The following is a 23867-nucleotide window of genomic DNA, read 5'->3' as shown; positions in this document are numbered from 1 at the left end:
TATAATTACAATCCTTCTCCATTCCCAACACTTTTCCATTCACTTCCCACCCTCTAAACCCTTCCATATATCCCTTCATGCTTTTTCCAAATTCGTGGCCTTTTTATTATTAGTTGTTGGTATATTTCTATCTATTTGTCTATCTGTCTATCTCTATCTATCTCTCTCTCTCTCTGTGTCTGTCTGTCTATCTGTCTATCATGTATCTAACATGTATCTATAAATGTAAGCTTCTCAGTGCACACAATGGTTTTTGTCTGTATGATTTTAGAGCTGCTCATCTGGCACTGGAGAGACAGTTGGTTTTCTCTTCTGTAGGGAAGACCTCCTCCGCCAACTTTCTCCTGTTCCCTATACTTCATTGTCTACATAATTTTAAAGAATAAACACATTTTAAGAGTCATGTTTTTTTCATGCTGGAGGTCATTATTAAAATTTACTTAAAGTAGTGAGCTGTAATTTTCCAAGTTTCAATAGATAATGGTTATATCTTTTTCAAGGCAACATCTTGACAGAAGCTGTTGGAAGCATTTAAAGTGTGTAGTACATCTCTCCATGAAGTTAGCATTGATGTGCTGATAAACAAGGACTATAAAGGACTCTAAAGCCCCACGTCTTAAGATGATTATGGCCTATATAAGTGAGAAAATTTTAGCATATAAAACAGAGCAATTGTAAATGAGTAGGAATCTCATATACGAACAATGTTGTCTAAAAATTAAGAATCATGCAAAAGCATGATCATCTAGACGTTTGCCTTCTTAAATGTAAGTCATAATTTCAATGAAATAAAATTGTCTCCTGCTTTGAGATAGGACTTTGCTTTGTTTCCCAAGCTAGGCTTGAATACTTGGACTCAGTCAAGTCTCTTGCCTCCACTTTCTGATTATTAGGAACCCAGGTCCCTTGCATATTAGAATTATAAAATAAGATGACTTAGTTTCATTGACAAAATATTCAGGGTCTCATCTTGGGACCCAAGCTCGACTGGACCTCACTGTGTAGTCCAGAGCAGCCTTAAGCTCACAGCAAGCTTCCTGCCTCAGCCTTTCTCCTACTTTGGAAGATTACAGGTGTCTGCCCCCATGTTGCTGACACTGACAGCTATTGCTGCCAATATACTAAAGTATATGCAGACTTTCCTTATTTAAAACATATACTTCATTATGAAAAATAATTTTTATCTCCTTAACTTAATTTTTTGCTCAAAGGGAATATTTCAAAGATTTCAACTCAGTTATATTTTAGGTAGAATTTATGTTCCAGGGATTGTTTTCAGACGACCATTCATTATGGATAAAAACAATTACTCATGTTAGTTAGTAGCAAAAAGTTCACATTGACTGTAATTGCTTTCAAGAAAGATAAGTTTCCCTCTTGTTTTGTCTTACCTTGAGAAAGAATTTGTTTAAAGAGTACTGCATGAAATTGAAGAAATGTGTAAAATTAACTAAAAGGAAAGGAAAATAGTATATTATTTCCACTATTTTCTATTTACAAAGCAGCTTTTATCTATGATGCTTCATGTCCACTTAGTGATTATGAGTTTTACATGACCTGGTTATATGGTCACTTCTATTTCTGCCATGAGAACAACTAGCATGGAGTTTATATGTACACACACATATGCATGCATACACTTACATACATGCACACATATATAGGACAAATGTACATGTGGTGGATCACTGACATATTTGAATTTTTGAGTTGTACAAGTTCCTCGATCCCTTTGCATCCTTTTAAACCATATTTGAATGAAGTTCAATCACAATGAATTTTTCAAATTTCCCTACATATATCAACCAACCCAAAGATACATTGCTTAAAAAAAAAGATCTGCAATGTGTAAATTTCAAGTCTCTGTGTCATAAGAAATTCATTTCTTAAAAAAGTAAAAGAAAAACACTGGAGGAACACATGATACTATTATAGAGGTTGGGTCCTATTACTCTTGTAGTAGGTATCATATTGGCAAATCTTAAGTGTTTTTGCAGTATTCAGGATAAAGATCAATCTGAAGGGACTGAGTCTACAATTGTATAATTGTATATGATTTTCCCTTAAGGAATAATAGATAAATATGAACTGTGATGTGAAAGATACAATGTGACACTGAAACATTTCAGCTAACCACCTATATTGACCACTATTAACTTAACCAGTGTGAATGTTTTAGACCTACTGTGTTTAGTGTTAAGCTGCTAATTTTATCCAAAAAAAAAAAAATCCAAGTTCCCTATGCTACCTCTGGTGCTGAACATGTGGGACATGTAAGCACACCAAGCAGCCGCCCTCAAGTCTGCCATCACAGAATGCATGCTAGTGCACACCCCTAGGGTGTGGATTCCTGATCACAGCAAGTGACAGTCTTTCCTACAGTGCAGCTTCAGCCTGCACAGATATTTATAACACACTGAGATGAAGTATTTTAAAATAAATCACACGCATTATATTGTTATCTTTTCTTGAAGCAGCGGGACCCCAACTATTTCCCTCTCTACGTAATTGATTTGCCTAATCCTAAAATCTGTTAAAAGACTCCCTTAATTTCAATGGTCACTAGATTGTTTACAAAACCATTATATGTATACACAATTTGGTGAACTCACTCAGACATACTTCATACATATTTTACAATAGATTAGCATCTTCTTAGTTCCATCTGGGTCCCAACTTTGGTTGAACTGAGTCTCATGAGCTTGGAGTCCTGTATTCTTGTTGGCTCAATTCCTCTTCTGTATTACAATATTCTCTCTCTCTCTCTCTCTCTCTCTCTCTCTCTCTCTCTCAAGTAACCATTGATTTTCTAAATGTAATTTTCAAATACTTTAATTAAAAATTAAAAGACCTTTCCTTGACTCTGTTAGGTTCTATTTTATTTTCCTTTGTCCATTTAATTGCAAAATATCTTGAAGAAAAACCTTTGCTTGCTTACCTTCAAGCTGCTCATCACCTCAGGCCCAGAGGATTTCACGATTGGCTACTCTGCTGATCCTTCTTTGATAAGCCAATTGGTGACGTCTCCTATGTTGGATGTAATGTCCAGATTTCTACATTCTTGCCTGTAATCTCTGCCTAATATTGTACATGACTGGCTAATCTTGTTTTTGTTTCCCATTGCTTGATGAACATTAATTAAGAGCATGAAAAAAGAAGCTTGGAGAGGAAAGGGTTATTTCACTTGATAGTTTATAATCCCTCTTCCCAAGAGGTCAGGGCAGGCTGAAACCTCCAGGTAGAAAGGAAAATGGAAGGCATGGACGATGGCTGCTTCAAGGCTCCCTCCTCAGGGGTTTTCTTATGCTACCTGCCTAGGGGAGCTACTGCTCACAGTGGACTTGGGCCTCCTTCATAAATCATTAAGCAAAATGTCTTACAGACACACCTACAGGATACTCTTAGAGATATTTTCCCAAATGAGCTGACCCTGCATCTGTCAACAACAACAACAACAACAAACAACAACAACAACAATAACTAACCAACAAACCAACCATTTTGCTCTTGAAAAATTCTTTTCTTTCTCATTCAACCTCTGTTGAATTTCCTGCTTCCTTACAAGCCATTTAGTCCTGATTCTTCTGAATATTTCTCATGTGGAGTGCTTTGAGCACAGCCCTGGACAACTTTTTCTTGCCTAAACCCACTACTGTAATACACATGTAGTCTCAGGTTTTAAGAAATATGTAATATATTATAATTTCTGTATCAATACCTCCATTTAGATGCCTAGCATAGATTTAATCTAAAATGTACAAAACAGAAGTCTTACAATATGTTAAGTAAGTACTTAACTACTGATAAAAACCTCCAGCCTTAGAATTCTTTATCTTATAGCACTGTCTGATTCATTACTCCAGTAATAAATATTAGTCATTATTAAATAATGTTAAATAATAAACTGCCTAATTATTAAAACTACCTCATCTGTGGAGTAATTAAGCAATAAGTTTAATTTAAAGTTATATTTCCCCTGTAATTGAGTTTATCTTATTATAAGATGCCTGGTCAGGAAAGCCCAGTCAATGATTATGGAATAGCAAATTTCTATAGGAAAGGAGCGGAGAGCTGCAGACACTTGGAGCTTTAGTTCATTAAACAGAATATCAGAGGAAACTTTCATGTGTTTAAATCAAACCGCTTTGAATTTGAAGTTGTCTATGACATTGTGACTAGCAGTTGAATCAAGTCTCCTGGGGACTTTCGGAAATGTGTTGACCCATATCAGTGTAAGAAGATCATAATTCTTTTGCTAAATTCAGGGCAATTGATATTAGGAGACTAGAATTTCTTTTGCTAAATTTAGAGCCATTGATATTACAAATCAATAAATATCTTTGTTTTAAAATGTTACATTATACAAAGAGGGGTTCCTTTTGCTAATTCAGCATTGATTTTAAACTTCTCAAATTATAATTTTAAAACTGACCTAGTTTGTAATCTGGATATTACTCTCATAACACTTTGCCAGCAGTTTCCATATTACCACAATTCATTATCAGTTCCTTTTAGTTAATTTGTGTATTATAAACCAATTAAAGCCAATTTTTGTAAAGAGTTAAGAGGCATTTGGCTCATACACATTCTTTACCTCCCTACACATTAACCTTGTCTGTCTGTCTTGCTCTCTTCCTCTCTCTTTCTCTCTCTCTCTCAAAAAAAAGGCCCCATAAAATAGAAAATCAAAACAAACACAAAAAGACAAAAATGTCCCAACAGCAACAACAACCAAAAAATGAAACAAAAATCTTACATACAAAACAACATGGAGTTCATTTGTGCTGCTATTGAGCATGGGGCCTACCATGGAGTGTGCTAGATACATTCCATGATACTGCACTGTAAAACACTAATTTTCCTTTGTAAGCAGTGATCAATTGCAAATAGTTTTGTTTTGTTTGGTTAGATTTTTTTTATTGCGTTTTTAAATTACATTTCAAATGTTATCCCCTTTCCTGGTTTCCCATCCATAAACCTCCTATACCATCTCCCCTTCCCCTTCTTTTTTTTAAAAAAATATTTATTAGATATATTTCTTTACTTACATTTCAAACATTATTCCCCTTCCCCTGGTTTCCTGTCCATAAACCCCCATCTCCTCCCCCTCCCCCATAAGGGTATTTCCCTCATACATACCCCTTACTGCTCCCTCCCATATTCCCCTGCACTGGGGGTCCAACTGGCAAGACCATGGGCTTCCCCTTCCACTGGTGCCCAACAAGGCATTCTCATACAGATGAAGTTGGAGCCCTGGGTCAGTCCATGTATAGTCTTTGGGTAGTGGTTTAGTCCCTGGAAGCTCTGGTTGGTTGGCATTGTTGTTCTTATGGGGTTGCAAGCTCCTTCACCTCTTTCAATAATTCCTCTAATTCCCCCCAAGGGGGTCCTATTCAGTGGTTTGCTGCTAGCAATGATCTCTATATTGGACATGCTCTGGATGTGTCTCTCAGGAGAGATCTGTATATGGTCCCTTTCAGCATGCATTTTTTTTAGCTTCATCAATCTTATCATCTTTTTGGTGTCTATATATATATACACATGTGTGTGTGTGTGTGTGTGTGTGTGTGTGTGTGTGTGTGTGTGTGTGTGTGTATATATGGGCCACATGTGGGTCAGGCCCTGAATGGCCATTCCTTGAGTCACTGCTCTAAACTTTGCTTCCATATCCGCTCTAAACTTTTCTTCCATATCCCCTCCTATGAATATTTTCCCCCTTTTAAGAAGAAGTGGGAGCTTATGCATTTTGGTCATCCTTCTTCTTCAGCTTCCTGTGATCTGTAGTTTGCATCTTGGGTAATTAAGATTATTTGGCTCTGTGGAGTCTAACTTTTTGAGTTCTTTGTATATTTTGTATATTAGCCCTCTATCAGATGTAGGATTGGTAAACATCCTTTCTTAATCTGTTGGTTGTCGTTTTGACCTAATGACAGTGTCTTTTGCCTTGTAGAAGCTTTGCAGTTTTATGAGGTCCCATTTGTTGATTCTTGATCTTAGAGCATAAGCCATTAGTGTTTTTTTTTCCAGGAAATTTCCCCCAGTGCCCATGTGGTCGAGATGCTTCCCCACTTTTTCTTCTATTAGTTTGAGTGTATCTGGTTTGATGTGAAGGTTCTTGACCCATTTGTACTTAAGCTTTGTACATAGTGATTAGAATGGATCGATTTGCATTCTTCTACATGTTGACCTCCAGTTGAACCAGCACCATTTGCTGAAAATGCTTTCTTTTTTCCATTGGATGGTTTTAGCTCTGTTGTCAAAGACCAAGTGATCAGAGGTATGTGGGTTCATTTCTGTGTCTTCAATTCTGTTCCACTGGTCTATTTGCCTGTCTCTGTACCAATACCATACAGTTTTTATGACTATTGCTCTGTAATACTGCTTGAAGTCAGGGAAGGTAATTCCCCCAGAAGATCTTTTATTGTTGAATATAGTTTGTGCTATCCTGAATTTTTTGTTATTCCAAATGAATTTGCTAATTGCTCTTTCTATTTCTATAAAGAATTGAGTAGGAATTTTGATGGGGATTGCATTGAATCTGTAGATTGCTTTTGGTAAAATGGCCATTTTTACTATATTAATCCTGCCAATCCATGAGCATGGGAGATATTTCCATCTTCCTCAATTTTTTTCTTCAGAGACTTGAAGTTCTTGTCATACAGATCTTTCACTTGCTTGGTTAAAGTCACACCAAGATATTTTATATTATTTGGGACTATTGTGGAGGGTATCATTTCCTTAATTTCTTTCTCAGCCTGTTAATCCTTTGATTAGAGGAAGGCTACTGATTTGTTTGAGTTAATTTTATACCTGACACTTTGCTGAAGTTGTTTATCAGCTTTAGTAGTTCTCTGGTGGAACTTTTGGAAATGGACAATTTTCTAGACAGATACCAGGTACTGAAGTTAAGTCAGGAACAAATAAATCATCTAAACAGCCCCATAACTCCTAAAGAAATGGAAGCAGTTATTAAAAGTCTCCTGAACAAAAAGAGCCCAGGTCCAGACGGGTTCAGTTCAGAATTCTATCAGACCTTCATAGAAGACCTCATACCAATACTATCTAAACTACTCCACAAAATTGAAACAGACAGACAGTGCTACCAAATTCCTTCTATGAAGCCACAATTACTCTTATACTAAAACCACACAAAGACCCAATAAAGAAAGAGAAGTTCAGACCAATTTTCCTTATGAATATTGATGCAAAAATACTCAATAAAATTCTTACAAAGCCAATCCAAGAACACATCAAAACGATCATCCATCATGTTCAAGTAGGCTTCATCCCAGGCATGCAGGGATGGTTGAATATACAAAAATCCATCAATGTAATCCACTATGTAAACAAACTCAAAGATAAGAACCACATGATCATTTCATTAGATGCTGAGAAAGCATTTGACAAAATTCAACACCCCTTCATGATAAAAGTCGTGGAAAGATCATGAATTCCAGGACCATATCTAGATACAGTAAAAGCAATATACAGCAAACCAGTAGCTACCATCAAACTAAATGGAGAGAAACTTGAAGCAATCCCTCTAAAATCAGGGACCAGACAAGACTGCCCACTCTCTCCCTACTTATTCAATATAGTTCTCAAAGTCCTAGTCAGAGCAATCAGACAATGAAAGGAGGTCAAAGGGATACAAATTGGAAGAAATCAAAATATCACTATTTGCAAATAGTTTCTTAATTAGGGTTAAGATCCCATGTCCACTGGCCCTTTCAGTGCTGGCACTCTACCTGGCTTGAACCTGGGCACTACCACAATTTCTGTGAATTTATGTTTGCATCTGTCTTGTTGTGCCTAGAAGATACTTGTTCTGTGAAGTCATTCACAACCTCTGGTTCTTATAATCTCTCTGTTGCCTCTTTTTCATAGATTCCACATTGATCTGTCTTGGGATAATGCACACCATAAAAACAAAAGCTCACAGAGCAAGCACAAAAGAATTTGATATATAAACCCTAACCCAAATCAGATGGAGACTGCTATCAGATTGGCAATAAGTAGTTTTTCACGTTCCATCAACTAATGACAATCGTAGATGGCATGTCACGCAGATATGGTTTCTCGGCTCGAAATTCTCATTTGCTTGCATGTCCTGTTATCAGGTTGCTCCAGAGATAGTCAACATTATGAAGAAGGATCAGTGATTAAAGAAAACTGCAACTCTTGGTGAGTGACATAAGCGACACAGACTAGGGCTCTTCTGCCCGCATATTTCTCCAGGAATTTGGGAATCTGCTCATTAAAGCATACACCTAACACATCTAAGCCAAAGTCTCATTCCCTAAGACATACATTTTCAGAAGCACGAAAACAGTTTTGGAAATGTAATTCTGTGAGTAATTAATTCAAGCTTCAAATTTGATGTTTTCATAGTAAGTCTTCATATAACAAGTACTCATTAAGCCTATTCTAAATTATAAATGTTGTGATGGACTGCTGACAAACTGTGTTTTTTGTTTTTTTCAGCGCAGTAAGTATACATGAAAACAAGCTGATTAAATTGAGTTAATTTGCAGAGAATGTTCAAATATAAGTATTTCAAAGTTACATTTTAATTTGTTTTTTATGCTGTAGTGAATATGAGGCCATGTCTTATATAGTCACTTTAGAGGACACAAGCACATTGACCAGGATTTAATACAGGTTTTATATTTTATTTTCTCCAATAATCAATATGCATGTAGCTAACATTAATTAAGAATGTTTGGGGTTGGGGATTTAGCTCAGTGGTAGAGCACTTGCCTAGCAAGTGCAAGGCCCTGGGTTCAGTCCTCAGATCTGGAAAAAAAAAAGAAAAAGAAAAAGAAAAGAAAAGAATGTTCTATGACTTACTTAACAATGTACTATTCTTATTAATATTTTGGAAACATATACCCTGTAGAGGCCAAAGGACTTTGTAACTTTTTTTATCTTTACAGTACATGTTCAGGACAACAATGGAAATGTTCTCAACATGTTTGCCTTGTTCTTCCAGAATTAATTGATCACATCAATAAAGGAGACTACGGGTAAGCATGTCTTTCAGTATAGGCTTCTTGTCAATCCCACTTACTCAAAACACATACAATGTGTCACTTGCTTCTAACAGGGTCACTAATATTAAAAACTGACTGGAAAAGAAATATGGGGGGAGATTTTCAGAAACATGCATTTCAGATATACAAGGTGAACATTAAATGGTTAAAGTAAAATGTATACAGAAAATGAAAACATAGATGTTAGCCTCAGAGTATCTAGGAAAGATTTGTGTTTGAGTGGTGAGAGAGTAAAGGAATATTCCCTTCCATGCGAGGTAGTTAAGAAGACTTAACTGATTCTGTCCAGTTTCTCCCTCTTGTTGCCTTAACCAAACCAAACTCACATGTGGCTCTCCTAGGTAGACTATAAACTCAATCAGGTGGAGTTATATCTTGACAACACCCCTAATATTGTTCTAATCGAGAGTTTCATAAAAATGTTTGACACTCAAATATTACTTACACTGACATCAAAAGACATGTGGAGATGACTATGTAACTAGCAATTTTATGATAAAAGGATGGCCAAGGAACTCTGGGAACAGCTCTTGCTCAGCTGAGGACCCTGAAATTTGGTCATTTCTCCTCTTACACACAGGGAAATAAGTTTTAGGCTCCCAGTGATGTTTTCTTTACAGAATGGAATGAAAAGGGAACAATCTGGCTAACCTTAACATCTCCCTGCTGCCACTTGTCAGTCTATAAGCCACTAGCATCATTACTGACACTCTTCCAAATACCGAATGTAAAAAGACCATCTTGAAGCAACTAGAAAAGTGAAGTAATTTCCAGACATGTATCTTTAAAGGGCCTTTCGAAATTATATTTTTAAAAATAAAAAAAAAGAGTAAAAAATGTGTGTGAGGAGGAGTGTGGGAATAGCATGGTTGTGGTATGATGCTAATACCTGTGGCTCATGTGTTACATCCACACAAAATTGGAGGCTCAGCTCTGTCCCTCCACTGTGTGACACCCAGGAGGGCACTACCTTCATCGGTCTTGGTGGTAAGTGCCATTGTCTCCTGACCTATCCCAGTGGCCCTTGAGATACATTTTAAAAATGTTACAAGGATTTCTTTCAGGCATAAAATTTTATATTTCCCAAGACAATGGTAGCACTGAATTTCAATGTATCTAATGCATTTTCTTGGAAGGCATAAAGTACAGAAAGTCACATTTTTGCCATTAATATTCTGAAGTCATTCTTAAGTTCTCTGTATGGCGTGTTTGTTTAACTAGTATTTTATGAGATAGCTTGATGACATTTGAGTACTTCTAGGGAAACCGATTATGGTTTCTTGTGCCTAAATTATATCCAAATAATTGAAAAGACATAACAAACACAAGAGTATGTATCATCTTGATAAATGACCCTAGTCAGGTTTCTCGAAGGATTTAAATAGTGGACCCATGCAGCACAAATTTCCAAGAAATCATAAGAGAAAAGCCTTCTACTGTTACAGCATGCACGGGAACCACTCTTAAGCAGGGTAGAAAGTAGGCATTCTTAAGAACATGGATGTTGTGTGAATTCTGCCTTCCTCAGAAGATGAGTTTTTCTCCTCTCATTTACTTGTTTTAAGGACAACGGAGGTATACTTAGGAGGCACGTGTCTTTTACTTTTGTAAAAAGAAAATACATTAAAATGTGAATTACAAGCACACAAGCAAAGCTTGAAAATGTTGCTTCCCCAAATCTTCACTGTATTTTTAAGCCCAGACCTGTATTTATTATACATAATGCACTTTAGTGTATATTTATCCACTATTTGTTTGTTTGTTTATTTGTTGAGACCACATTTCGCTGCACACTCCAGGATGCTGTCTAAGTTAAGACAGTCCTCCTGGTCCACTTCCCAAGCGTATTACAGGCATGAACCACCATGTCCCGCTTGTCTGTGCTTTCTTTTTACAGCAATTAGTAACGAAAAGTATCTTTCTTTCATGGGATTGCTGAAAATATAAGTAATTTTTTTTTTGCTTTAAACTGATTTACTCTCTACTTGAAGAGCCAACATGCCATACCATTCTAAAAGGGCAGAACACAATGCCAAGTTAAAATTGCACAAATAATTCTCAGTGAGTTAGCAGAATAAAGGGCGATCCATGCCTGCTACGTTTATCTGAAACTGTGGAGCAAGCATTCCAGGCTCAACACTTTAAAGCTGCTCTCTGCCAGGCTCCAGAGCTGAAGCTTGCAATCCCAGCAATTGGGAGGCTGAGGGAGGAGGATCGGTATTTGAGGTCAATTTAAGTATGGCGTAAGCCAATCAGGGTTACAGAGTAAGACTCTGCCTAAAAACCTAAATGAAGCTAACGACAAAACAAAACACATTCTTTCAATTTACTCATGCCGACAATTTGGAATAGAGTTAGGTAAGCTCTGTTATGTTCTCCCCTGAATCCTAGTGGGCCTCCTGCTTTTGTTGTAATAGAGAGGGTAGGTTGATAATTAGCTGTGCAGATGTTTCAGCTTTATGGTCCTTAATCTTTTCTCCAGAGCTGCGTCTGAGGGCTGCTGTGCCTCTGTCGCTTGATCGCGATTTGGGCAGGCTGAGTTCGCTTTGGGTGCAGCTCTCGGCCCTTTTTTCCTCAGTCTTGTTCTGTGGACCCACAGGCTGACCATGTGCTCCTTCAGGCATCGGCAGAGATCATCGCGAGCATTGGGGATCTCTTCGCCTGAGATTTCCCCACCCTCTTCTAGTGCTTGCATGGCAATCTCTTTCCAATGTCCTCTTCAGTCCTTAAGCTCACCCAGCCTTTGGGGTTTCCCACAGAGCCCACCGATTCTCCAAGTTCTGACAGGTCCAGGTGCTGAAATCCTCATGGTTCTTCCTGGCAGGATCTAGCTCTGTGTCAGTGCTGGGTATTTTTTACTGCTCTGACTTCCTGGTGGGCAAAAGCCCATCTTGTCTTAGTTCTGTGGTCTGCAGTTCTTTCTCTCATTTCCTCTATTGCTGTCTTTTTATCTTGATGTTCTTTCACTTAATTGGTCTCACAGACACAATTTCTAATTCCCAGAATTGAGCTCAAAGATACCTCATGCCTTGTAGGAGTTCAAGGTGGAGTGAAGTCCCCACATACCATTAGCCAGGAACAGATTTTTATATTCTTGTTATCTTTAAATATTTATATACTTATCATGTATATGAGTCTTTTGCCTGTCTTCATATATGTGTACATATCACACATGGCAGCAGTCAAGAGTGGACATTGTATCCTTTGGTTCTGGAATTACAGAGGATTATGAGCTATCATGTGGGTGCTGAGAACTGAATTCCAGTCCTTTTCAAGAGCAGCAAATGTGCCTAACTGTGGCTGAACATCCTCTCCTGACTGTCTCACTTTGCATCCCTGGATGCTAGAACTCACACTCTTGACTGGGCTGGTGCTGAACTCATAGAGTCTCTTGAGTGGTGGGGTTAAAGGTAGGATCCCCCACTCCAGATCCATACCTCCCTCCTAAATTTTAAAATGCTTCTTCCTTTCATTAAATTGGGTGCAGAGTTGAATGAACCCTGGTTGTATCAGACCAATTTGAAGACCACAGGGCACCTCCCTCCATCCCCATCACACTTTGTTCAAACAAGTTCTCTTTGTCTTTCAAACAACACGACCAAGCATAACATACATCCAGAGGTTTCCACCTTGAAATTTCTTAGGTGTTGCGGATTTTGCTTTAAAAATATTACTGAACATTGAGTTGAAGTTTTAATCACTCAAAGGAGCCCATCACAGTATGAGTAATTTTGCTAATAAACACAACAGAGTACAGTATGGACCTGATTTAAATACTGCAAAGATTTGTGTGTAATGTGAATGCTTTAGATGAGCAATGTTTAGATGCCGGTCAAATGTGCAGTTTTCAGCCAATATCACCTACTGGAGAATTCTAACTTTAATTTCCTATATCACATTTTGAAATTAGAGATTTTTAATAAGCAAGGTAGAAAAGTAAACCTTTAGAAAAACTTGAATTTTAATAGCTAATTGTAAACAGTGGATTTACTATGTTTGCCAGTAACTATTAATAATGGCTAACACTAGATACAAATTAACTCCTTAACACAATTGTCTTAATGTCTATTAACAGTTGCTAATATAATCTCTTTGAAGTAGGACAGTGAGGACTACCAAGCAGTGGCTCAACGGTAGGACACTTGCCTGCATGTATGAGGTCTTGCATTCAGTGTCAAATACTGCAAAAATAAGATGCCTAGCTAGCTAACCTTTTATGTTTCATGGGTACTTCTTTTTAATTGAGAATTTTCAAATATAAATTCTAAAGGCACAGATTATTCTATTTACCCTGTGAGTACTTACTTGTCTGTAGAGTCAAATTCTTTCTAAAAAGCAATCAAATACATTTAAAGGAAACTGCATATATTAGCCTTACTATATTTAATTATTTTGTAGAACATAAAGACTTCATATTCCTGGTTTCAACTTATAACTATGTGGCCTCATGTTTCTTATATCAATCATAACTGTGATGGGTCAGTTTCAAAACTAGTGTTTCATGTACTTCATTGTAGGATAATCAGTGCTGAATCTGTATGAACATTATCTGACCTGTACTAATGTTTCCCATATTTTGAGATCCTGTTGCTATATACTATTCAGACTTAGAAATAAACTTGTATTCGTAAGAGTGATATCATGTAACCTATGCATATTTTTTGCTTCATTTGTAAGGCAGATGGACAGCACAGAACTATAGCCAATTCTGGGGAATGACATTAGAAGAAGGATTCAAATTTCGCCTTGGCACCTTGCCACCTAGTCCCATGCTTCTGAGCATGAATGAAATGACAGTAAGTGTTGGGTATTTTTCTGATTCATGGATGTACATGTGTTTTTACAGGTGAATCCATGTACATGCTTAAGAAAATCTGAATGATAATATACAGTTTTGACTTTTCAGGCCATGGAAATGAGACATTTTATCATAAATTTTTTCCATCTTCATTAACTTGAGTATTTCTTATTTGCATTTCGATTGTTATTCCAGGGCCAACATCCCCCTAACTCCTCCACCTCCTCTTCTCTATGGGTGTTCCCCTCCCCATCTTCCCCTCATTACCGCCTCCCCCAACAATCACTTTCACTGGGGTTCACTCTTGGCAGGACCAAGGGCTTCCCCTTCCACTGGTGCTCTTACTAGGCTATTCATTGCTACCTATTCAGTTGGAGTCCAGGGTCAGTCAGTCCATGTATAGTCTTTGGGTAGTGGCTTAGTCCCTGGAAACTCTGGTTGGTTGGCATTGTTGTTCATATGGGGTCTCAAGCCCCTTCAAGCTTTTTTAGTCCTTTCTAAGATTCCTTCAATGGGGGTCCCGTTCTCAGTTTAGTGGTTTAATGATGGCATTCGCCTATGTATTTGCTATATTCTGGCTGTGTCTCTCAGGAGAGATCTACATCCAGTTCTTGTTGGCCTGCACTTCTTTGCTTCATCCATCTTATCTAGTTTGGTGGCTGTATATGTATGGGCCACATGTGGGGCAGGCTCTGAATGGGTGTTCCTTCTGCCTCTGTTCTGAACTTTGCCTCCCTATTCCCTGCCAAGGTTATTCTTGTTCCCCCCCTTTTTAAAAAAAAGGAGTGAAGCATCCTTCTTGCATTTTGGGCATTCAAGCATTTGGGCTAATATCCACTTATCAGTGAGTGCATACCATGTGTGTTTTCTGTGATTGGGTTACCTCACTCAGGATGATATTTTCCAGTTCCATCCATTTGCCTATGAATTTATAAAGTCATTGTTTTTTGATAGCTGAGTAATATTCCATTGTGTAGATGTACCACATTTTCTGTATCCATTCCCTGTTGAAGGGCATATGGGTTCTTTCCAGCTTCTGGTTATTATAAATAAGGCTGCTATGAACATAGTGGAGCATGTGTCTTTGTTATATGTTGGGGCATCTTTTGGGTATATGCCCAAGAGAGGTATAGCTGGGTCCTCAGGTAGTTCAATGTCCAATTTTCTGAGGAACCTCCAGACTGATTTCCAGAATGGTTGTACCAGTCTGCAATCCCACCAACAATGGAGGAGTGTTCCTCTTTCTCCACATCCTTGCCAGCATTTGCTGTCACCTGAGTTTTTGATCTTAGCCATTCTCACTGGTGTGAGGTGAAATCTCAGGGTTGTTTTGATTTGCATTTCCCTTATGACTAAAGATGTTGAACATTTCTTTAGGTGTTTCTCAGCCATTCGGCATTCCTCAGCTGTGAATTCTTTGTTTAGCTCTGAACCCCATTTTTAGTAGGTTTTTTTTCTCCCCTTGGTCTAACTTCTTGAGTTCTTTGTATATTTTGAATATAACCTTCTATCTGTTGTAGGACTGGTAAAGATCTTTTCCCAATTTGTTGGTTGCCATTTTGTCCTAACAACAGTGTCTTTTGCTTTACCGAAGCTTTTCAGTTTTATGAGGTCCCATTTGTTGATTCTTGATCTTAGAGCATAAGCCATTGGTATTTTGTTCAGGAAATTTTCTCCAGTGCCCATGTGTTCGAGATGCTTCCTCAATGTAATGACCATTACATACTCAGAGAATTGTGTGATCCCTTTCAGCAATGACTGGTGTTTTGGTTCATTGTCTATGACTTCAAAGAAATCCATATTTCTGCTGAAGGCTTATTCATTGTGTTCTGTGGTAAAACTTGATTGTCAAGTTAATTTGATTGAGGAGCATATGCTTGTGAGAGGGCTTCCAGAAATTAGTGGAAGACTTTTTAAATTAATTTTTACACATACTTAAATAATTAATTAAAATAAATAATCATTTGATAGTTTTAACTAACTAATAAACTTAATAAAGTTATTAAATATTTTAATTAAGTTAGAGTAGGAAGACCCGCTTTATAACTAAGTGGCATTATCACTTGCTTTTATCTAAGGATCCTGGTATAATAAGGAGAGGAAAAGTCGGAAGCTCGCTGTGTGGCCTCTCGTCCCTCCTCTGTTTCCTGCTCATCAAAGTGAGAGTGGCTGGCTCCACCTGCCCTCTCCTCATGACCACCTAAAACCTCCAAAACTATGATCTAGAATAAACCCTTCCCTGCTATGCAGTTTAGACGGAATATTTTGCCACTTTGAAAAGCTTGAGTGACGTAATACACCAATTTATTTGTATTACTTTCATTAGTTTCACTATAATGCTTAAGACATTGTCCTATTGTACAAGGCAGATTGTGATGGAGTTTACTACATTGGACCAGGTAACCTTTATCTCACAAATATGTTCAAATCGATTGTGTGCTGAGATTATAGGACTGTGCTATCATGTCCGGCTATGCTTTTATTTTAAAACTAAATGTTTTAAGGATACATCAAGACTTTGATGACCTCTCTCAGACAACTCATTATCATATGAGGATGAAGTAAATACTGGGAACCTTAGTCATGCATTCCATGGTCATTAGAAAACAGTTGTCCTCAAGAGTCCTCAAGCTGCCATAAATAATACATCTGAATGTTGCCTGGGACCTGACATACTCATTTACATAATTGTTTATTAGTATTTTCTTGCTTCGTGCTGTTGCACAGGTTGTGTTTCATGTTGCATAAAGAAATTTCAACCTTTCTAGGGACCACAAATACCACTTGGTGTATACACACACTTGAGATGTCTCTCTGAGACCTCTACTTGAGTCCAGAGCAGAGTGGCATGCAGTGGCACCGTGGTTGAGCTTGTCAGTCTACAATGAAGTCATCAGTCCCAGCTGCCCAAATGCTCTTAGTCTTCTGCCGCTAGAGGAATTGCAAATTAACCAATGCCTATTAAATCTCTAACCCAAGCTTTGTTTTTAGGAATATGATCGCCACAGTTAAGTTCCAATTTAGATTCCAGCATTGCTGGAACATAACTAGTATCAGAGAAAATAATACCAAGTGACATTTCCTGAGCAGACGTGTGCCCAGCATGCAAATACCTTCATACTTCACTTCATTGAATTCCCATAATAGCGTAGTGTTCGGGGCTCTACCATCACTCGCTGTCAAACAAACTAAGACTGAGTGAGCTCAAACCACACCGAGAATGAACAAACAGCGTGCTGCCTCCGGGTTCATTACACGCAGAGCCTTGTCTGTCTTTCCTATGCCAATGGTCTGCAGCGTAAGCCGGCCCAGGTAACTTTAACCAATTCACATTCAACATAGGGAAAAGGGTGGTTAATCTCCCACTAAAAGCTATTTTTCAGCAATGCCCAGTTATGAAATATTTTGAAGTCATTTACAACCAGTCTGACAAAATCTTTAGCAGTATGTCTCGTTTCATGTTTTTTTAGTAACTTGACTTAACTTCATGCTGAATTGGAAAAAGTCATTTTTCCTTGTGGTTTTTGTTGTGTTCTTGTTGTTGCTGTTGGTGGTGGTGGTAGTGGTGAGTTTTTTCTTTTCTTTTTTTCTTTTTTGCCTCTAGCATTGCTTCATTATAATGGTTATCCTTGAGTTTTCTTTCATCCAGAGCCACAATGAGCCCAATTTTTGGTAAATATTAATATGATCTTCCTCAAGATGATCTCCAATGTTTTCCTTTTCAAATTTTAACTTTTCAGCTTTTGTGATTTACTAGTTTATTAAAACATGTGATAAAAAATTTTCAAGTTACTACTCATCACTGTAGACAACAGAACATTTCTAGCCATGTATTGGTTCCTGGATATTTGTTTGCCTAAAAGTATCTGTGGAGATTTATAAATGAAAAAAATTACTGATTAGTATTCTAGGACAGTTTAAAATCCCTAGTTGCTGAGTAATTCCAAGAAAGCGGCAAGAACAATTCAACTGACCTTCAAGAGTTCCATTACTTAATTACTGCATAAGTCATGGAAATAGGTTCTGACTTTTGGGGCACAGTAGCTTGAGTGCTAAGTTTTAAGTGTTAAAATTGTCTTAAATACTAGTCAAATGGATTAGAATAGAACTAAGGTAAGTGCTTAGAGGAAGGACATGAGATCAACATGAACTGAGTTGAACTGGTGGTGGCCAAATGTAGGCTAAAGATGTAGCCTTTTGACTGTACAGTTATTGTACAGTAAATTACTGTACTCGAAGTACAATAAAAATGAATGATTTATGCAATTGTATTTCTGAATAACTGGTGTTTCCTCCATTTAAAGTTATTTTCAGTACAGGATGGACTATATAGGTACAAGGGTTATTGATGTAAAATCCTATGGAGCAGGGAACTATAAATTTAGTGGAGTTATTGGTCAGTTATTGATTTGTATCTGTACTTGCCAAACCAAGATAGGAATGCTGGTGTACCAAGGAAATACACTTTACTCTAACCCCACAATCTCTCCCATTATTTGGAAACATTGTCTAGATGAATGTTGAGACTCAAAAGCCTTTACTCTGCATTGAGAAAATGGGTGCTGAAGCACCCTTAATTACTGGGAAAACTCTGCTCTTTCCTATTTGTTACCTGGTTTTATTCTTCAGCTTAAGTCACAGTTGGTCTGTAATAGTCTAGTGGATGTCATTTGGAGGGATATGAATGGCTGTTATGAAGATAGGCACAATAAATTCAAGACTCTGTTTCACTAATGAACTGGCCTCAGATGAGGTTGTCTGCATAAGACCTGTACTAGATCAAGCCAGTTAACATACTAGCATAAAGGGGAGAAGGGTTCATTGTCTCTCACCCCTAAATGAGGAGCTATTTATAGTCTGTGGCTTCTGGGGAAGGGAGAGGCAGTTTCTTCAAAGCTATTTCCACTAGCTAGTCGACTATACTACTACAGTGGATGGCCCTATATCCATGAGCGTACCAACCCAAAACCAAAACAGATGACAAGGAATTGTGAACTGGAGGTAGATCTCAGAAAGGTTAGGAGAAAGGATGGGGGATAACTATGATCCAAAATACCTGGTGTGAGATTCTCAAAGATAATACATATATTGAGAAATTAATTCAGGAACTTCTTCAAACACATTTTCATGAGCTGTGATTAGTGACAATGTGGAATACAAGTATGTCAATGGTGTGGGACTAGAAGGTAATTTTGTGATTTGGGGATGACGCTCTGGGATGTGAAACCTAGATAAGGCAACCAAACGGCAAGTGAACATATTCTCTCAGGCACAAGCAGAATGGTGAGCAGAGGCAAAAGGAACAAAAGGGAGAAGTCTGAGAGGGAGCTGGCCTGGACACTGCAAGTAGGTTTCCATGGGTTCTGGACAACTAGAACCATATCTCAGCTGATGCAGGAGGAAACTGTGATTAGCAGCACACTGTATCTTTCTTTTGAAGATTCACTCTATTCATAAGGACATTGAGGCTATTGTAATGTTTATTTCATCAACTTTTTTTTAATGCAGCATTTTCTAAATTCACAAGATTAGAGAAGCTTTTGGTTAGTAATCAGGTATTAGGTTCCACACAGTGTAATTTAAGAAATACTGACTTCAGCTAAAATTTTTAAGAGTAGTGAAAGGAAGAGAAGCATATTCTGGGGAGAAAAAATAGAACACAGTTCCTTAGAGGGCAAAATGGAAACAACCAATTATTGTAGCTGCATACAAGCTTACACTGATGGTGGCTCTACTGAGCTAGCAGAAACAACATTGTTGAAGAGATATGAAAAGTTGTAGGTGGTTTTAGTGATTAGCTTAGGAGTAGAAGGCTTGCCTAGTATATGCAAAGCCCTGGTTTCTACCTTATGTTCAATACATCTGCACAGATATGTGCATGCACTCATATATCTAGGCTATCTAGAGACTAGAACATTCTCTGGAGCCAGGGGGTTTGGATATCAAGGTCTTACTGCTTATGTCATCCATACAGTGATGGTTACAGTTGTACCTAGGTCTTAAAGCTTCATGTGTTTTATATACTCATGCTCAGAATATGCTTAGTAAAACAGGCTACAGTACGATACTCAGCGACTACTGTTATACACTATTAGATGCTTTTCTCCTTTGTGTTTTTGACCTTCATTTCGTTAACCTTGAGAGAAGAACAGTATTGGGAAATGGGTTAGGCCTACGAGGACCTAATTATTTAGACATTCATCATTTTTAAAATTTTATTTTCTACTAAAATGTGCAGCTTTTCTCTTATTGACTGAAGGAGTTTACATATTTCTGATGAGCCTGAAAATTGACTTTGTTCTTAGACCAAACTAAACCAAATAAAATCAAATTAACAGCATAAGATTCTTATTGCCATATTTAATATTCCAGTGCTTGGGGATTTACCAAATAGCTCCAAGAAACCTAATTGTGTTACATCTTTTGTGTAAATCTTGAAACTATTTTGGATTCAAAATATAATTTCTTATTCAAAAAACCCTGAAATTTAAGAATTTATTTGTCTAATTTGGTTCTGTTGAAATTGTTGAAATTAGGACCCAGAGAGATGGCTCAGAGACTAAAAATACTTTCTACTCTTGTAGAAGACACAGTTTTAGCTATTAGCACCCACATGGCAGTTCACAAGTGCCTGTAACTACAGTTCCGATCCATTCAGTGTCATCCTTTTCACTCTGCAGGCAGCAGGCATAAATGTGGTACACATACATTCATGCAGGACAGACAAGGGGATGAATGCAGTAAGCTCAATAAATTTAAGGAACAATCATTTTTACTGTTCCTGTTGGTTACCCCATGTCAATAATTTGTTGTTCCATCTGAGGTGAAACTCTTTGGAAAGTATGAAAATGTTAGGAAGGCTGGTACCCATAACCAAAATACTCTATCTGATGCCAAGTTGTTATGGTTAAAAATGTTCACAGTTACCCTAGCAAGTATATTTATTCAATCATTCGGTGTAAATGAACTTAGTTGATAAAACTAACAATTAAAAATGACAATATAAATTTTCCATGGTATGTTGAAAGTTAAACAAAATAACATTTTATGAATTACAAACTAACTTTCAAAGTTCCTAAGTTTTTTGATGAGAAAATAACGGTGCATCTGAGCGACTGGATACTTCATTACTATGTAGCACACAACAGTTGTTTGACTGACTGATTTATTATTCCCCTAGTCATTAGATAATCGGTTTATTTTCTTTTTCTCCTTATTTTTAACATTTTTCACCCAATATATCTTGATCATACTATTTTCCCTCCATCAACTCTTCCCAAATTCTCTCCATTTCATGATCTCTCTAACAAAAAAAAAAAAAAACAACAAAAAACAAACAAAACAAAACAGAAGCAGAGAAATCACAGTTACATGCTTAATTCACATAATATTAGACAAAAATGGCCCCTTTCCACACTTTTGCACACAGGACAGCTGGCTGCAGGTCAGGAATGGTGGAGACTGTGTCAGTGTGTGTTCACCTCAGAACCTTCTCACATCTGTGGGAAAATGGCAAGAGCAAACCAGAATGTAAGACATTCTCACTGTCACTGGGTCAAGGTTCTTAAAATTCTAGCCACCATTCTATGCCCAACGCTGTGACAGTAACTGGTACAACCAGACCAGTCATGGAGCCTAAGCAATCAGCACAGATAGATTTTTCACAAGGGCTGAGGACATTTCTGAAGTAATCTGAGGTGCTTATGTACCATATACCCACTTGCTGGCTCTCCGATACCAGACTCCCTTTTTTCTATTCCTATTTCTTCCCCAAATCTGCTGCAGTAGACACCAATTCTTTGCTTTATCATCAGCGTGAGATGAGAAAAGGAGAAAAATGAAATATTTTGCATTGAACTAGATGAAAAGCCTTTAAAACTATGAAGAGTGTCCTCACAAACATTGGCGCTTGCTAAAATACTGTGGCAAAAATATAAGCCCATTTAATTAAAAACGTCTCTTACAAACTGTTCAAATAAATCAAGTCCCCTTAAAATTACCTTCTAAATTTCCTTCAAACTAGTGTAAACCATCCGAGTAACCATTTAGGATGTAGCCATCTATTTCGTCTGTGTTTTTCTAAACTCTTTAGTACCTCGGAAACCGGGGTGCCTTCTTATATTTCATGGTTTTGGTACAATGTAATACAACATTGACCTAGAACTTGAACGGCAATTCTTTATTCTTTAGTAAGTATGATAAGGCAAACCAAGACCAAGAGAACAAAAAATGACAGTGGCATGAGCGTGGCAAGAGTCACCCCCACCCCAGCCTCTGTAAGCAAAGCCTCTGATGGGGAGGATCCTGCACCCAAGCTGCTGTCTGTTCTGTTGTTCCTCCTTCACTTTCTCCTTCATTCCCAAGGTTAGAAACCAGCTCAAGGGGTCGCCTCTAAGCCAAACTATGAGACCCAACTCCTGGTAGCAGAAAAAAGCAGGAAGAGTAGGGAAACGATTTGTCTTTTAAGGAAAATTACCAAGCACTAACAAGTGACACTTACACTTAGGTGTAGTATGCTGGGAACGGTATCAGTAGCAGCTGGCTTGTGGCCAGTGTAGTCACTTTTGTGAGCCTGCAGGTGCCACGATACAAACTCCATGACTGTGAAGGAATAGGACTACAGAAGAGCTGGCACTAGCCACTGAGCGTGAGACAACAGAGAAGCCTCAAAGGATTTCAAATGCTAACGCTCAAAGGTAACACATTGGAGGATGAGAAGTATTTCCGTATTCCCTGACCACCAGAAAAAACATCACTGTCCTCCTCAGGATGAAACAGTTCAGAGAAATGTCTTTATATTCTTTGCCACTGACATGGAACTGTGAAATACTGAAATAAACTTAGGTTCTCAGTCTCATTATTTGAATTTTAGATGTTTCTGGTTATCCATATTAAAATGGGGAGGAAGGTCAAGTTGGAGCTGGAGTTAAGAGAGGGGTGAACCACATAGTATGTGTCTTGTAGGCACAGACTCAATAGTAATTATGCATATAATTTTTATGCATATAATTTCTAATGTCTCTGAGAAAATAAGTGTGCCTTAGACTTCTCAGTGATTATCTTTCCATTCTCCATAATCTAGATGCAAAGGTTAATGTAGAGAAGGCTCTGGGGATTAGCACTGCTATGAATTTGTATATCTGTCCACAGTATCCTTACTTTTTATTATTATTATTATTATTATTATTATTATTATTATTATTATTTCCAAATAAAATGTTGAAATAAGGACACTCTTCAAATTTAATCTCAAATTTGGCTAATGTTTGTTTGAAAATTATGAGTCAAATTATGATTGATTTCCTTCAATATATAAGGAATTAAAGAGGCCCTTATGGAAGAGTGCGTACTCCGTTTGAAGACAAATTTCTATTTCATATAAGATACCAAATTTATAATTTCTGTCACCTCTTAGGTTGTCCTTCTGATTCTTTTAGTTACCTGGTTATATTCTACCAAATTAATTAATTAAAATGTATCATTTATTAAAATCAGAATTCTTTAACCCACGTCCAAGAGTTATTATTCTGTAGTACTATTTTTACTTTCTGGCTTTCAAAAGTATTCTTAGTTTCTACAGGAATATAATACTTAGGGGATTTTCCCTGCGTTCATTACTAAATAATTTGTTATCATGAGGAAATAAAATTGAAAATAATTCCTCTGACAAGCTTTAAGTCATACAGGCCATTTTTCTAAGAAAAACCAATATTAAATAAGTGGTAAAAAAATCTTTAAAATGTCAATGGATGAATTTCATGAATTCTTCTGACTTTATCCTGCTGATGAATATGTTTTCAATAAAAGTATTACAATTTCTGTGTGTCTGTTATGTTATCTTACTGAGAAGGATTACCCAAATTTCATGATCTGTATTTTAAAGCAGAAATCATGAAAGTAGAAATATAAGGTGCTACAGTAGTTCAAAGCACTAAGGAGAAATCCTATTTCAATAGATGAAATCTACCTGACTTGCACAGATGCACATGTGTGCACACACACTTTTCTTATTAACA

General features: G+C 37.3%; 1 protein-coding gene across 1 annotated transcript in view; it reads left to right on the top strand.

Moving 5' to 3' along the window:
• The window catches only part of Tinag (tubulointerstitial nephritis antigen), an 85980-nt gene that overhangs the window by 5736 nt on the left and 56377 nt on the right, over positions 1-23867 (top strand). Inside the window, exons 2-4 of the mRNA XM_032910861.1 lie at positions 8121-8184; positions 8937-9026; positions 13735-13849. Of these exons, the coding sequence (XP_032766752.1) occupies positions 8121-8184; positions 8937-9026; positions 13735-13849 (269 nt within the window). The remainder of the gene's footprint in view (positions 1-8120; positions 8185-8936; positions 9027-13734; positions 13850-23867) is intronic.

Source organism: Rattus rattus, chromosome 8, assembly GCF_011064425.1.
Source record: "Rattus rattus isolate New Zealand chromosome 8, Rrattus_CSIRO_v1, whole genome shotgun sequence".
Classification (NCBI taxonomy): Eukaryota; Metazoa; Chordata; class Mammalia; order Rodentia; family Muridae; genus Rattus; species Rattus rattus.
This window is presented reverse-complemented; position numbering and strand designations above follow the sequence as displayed.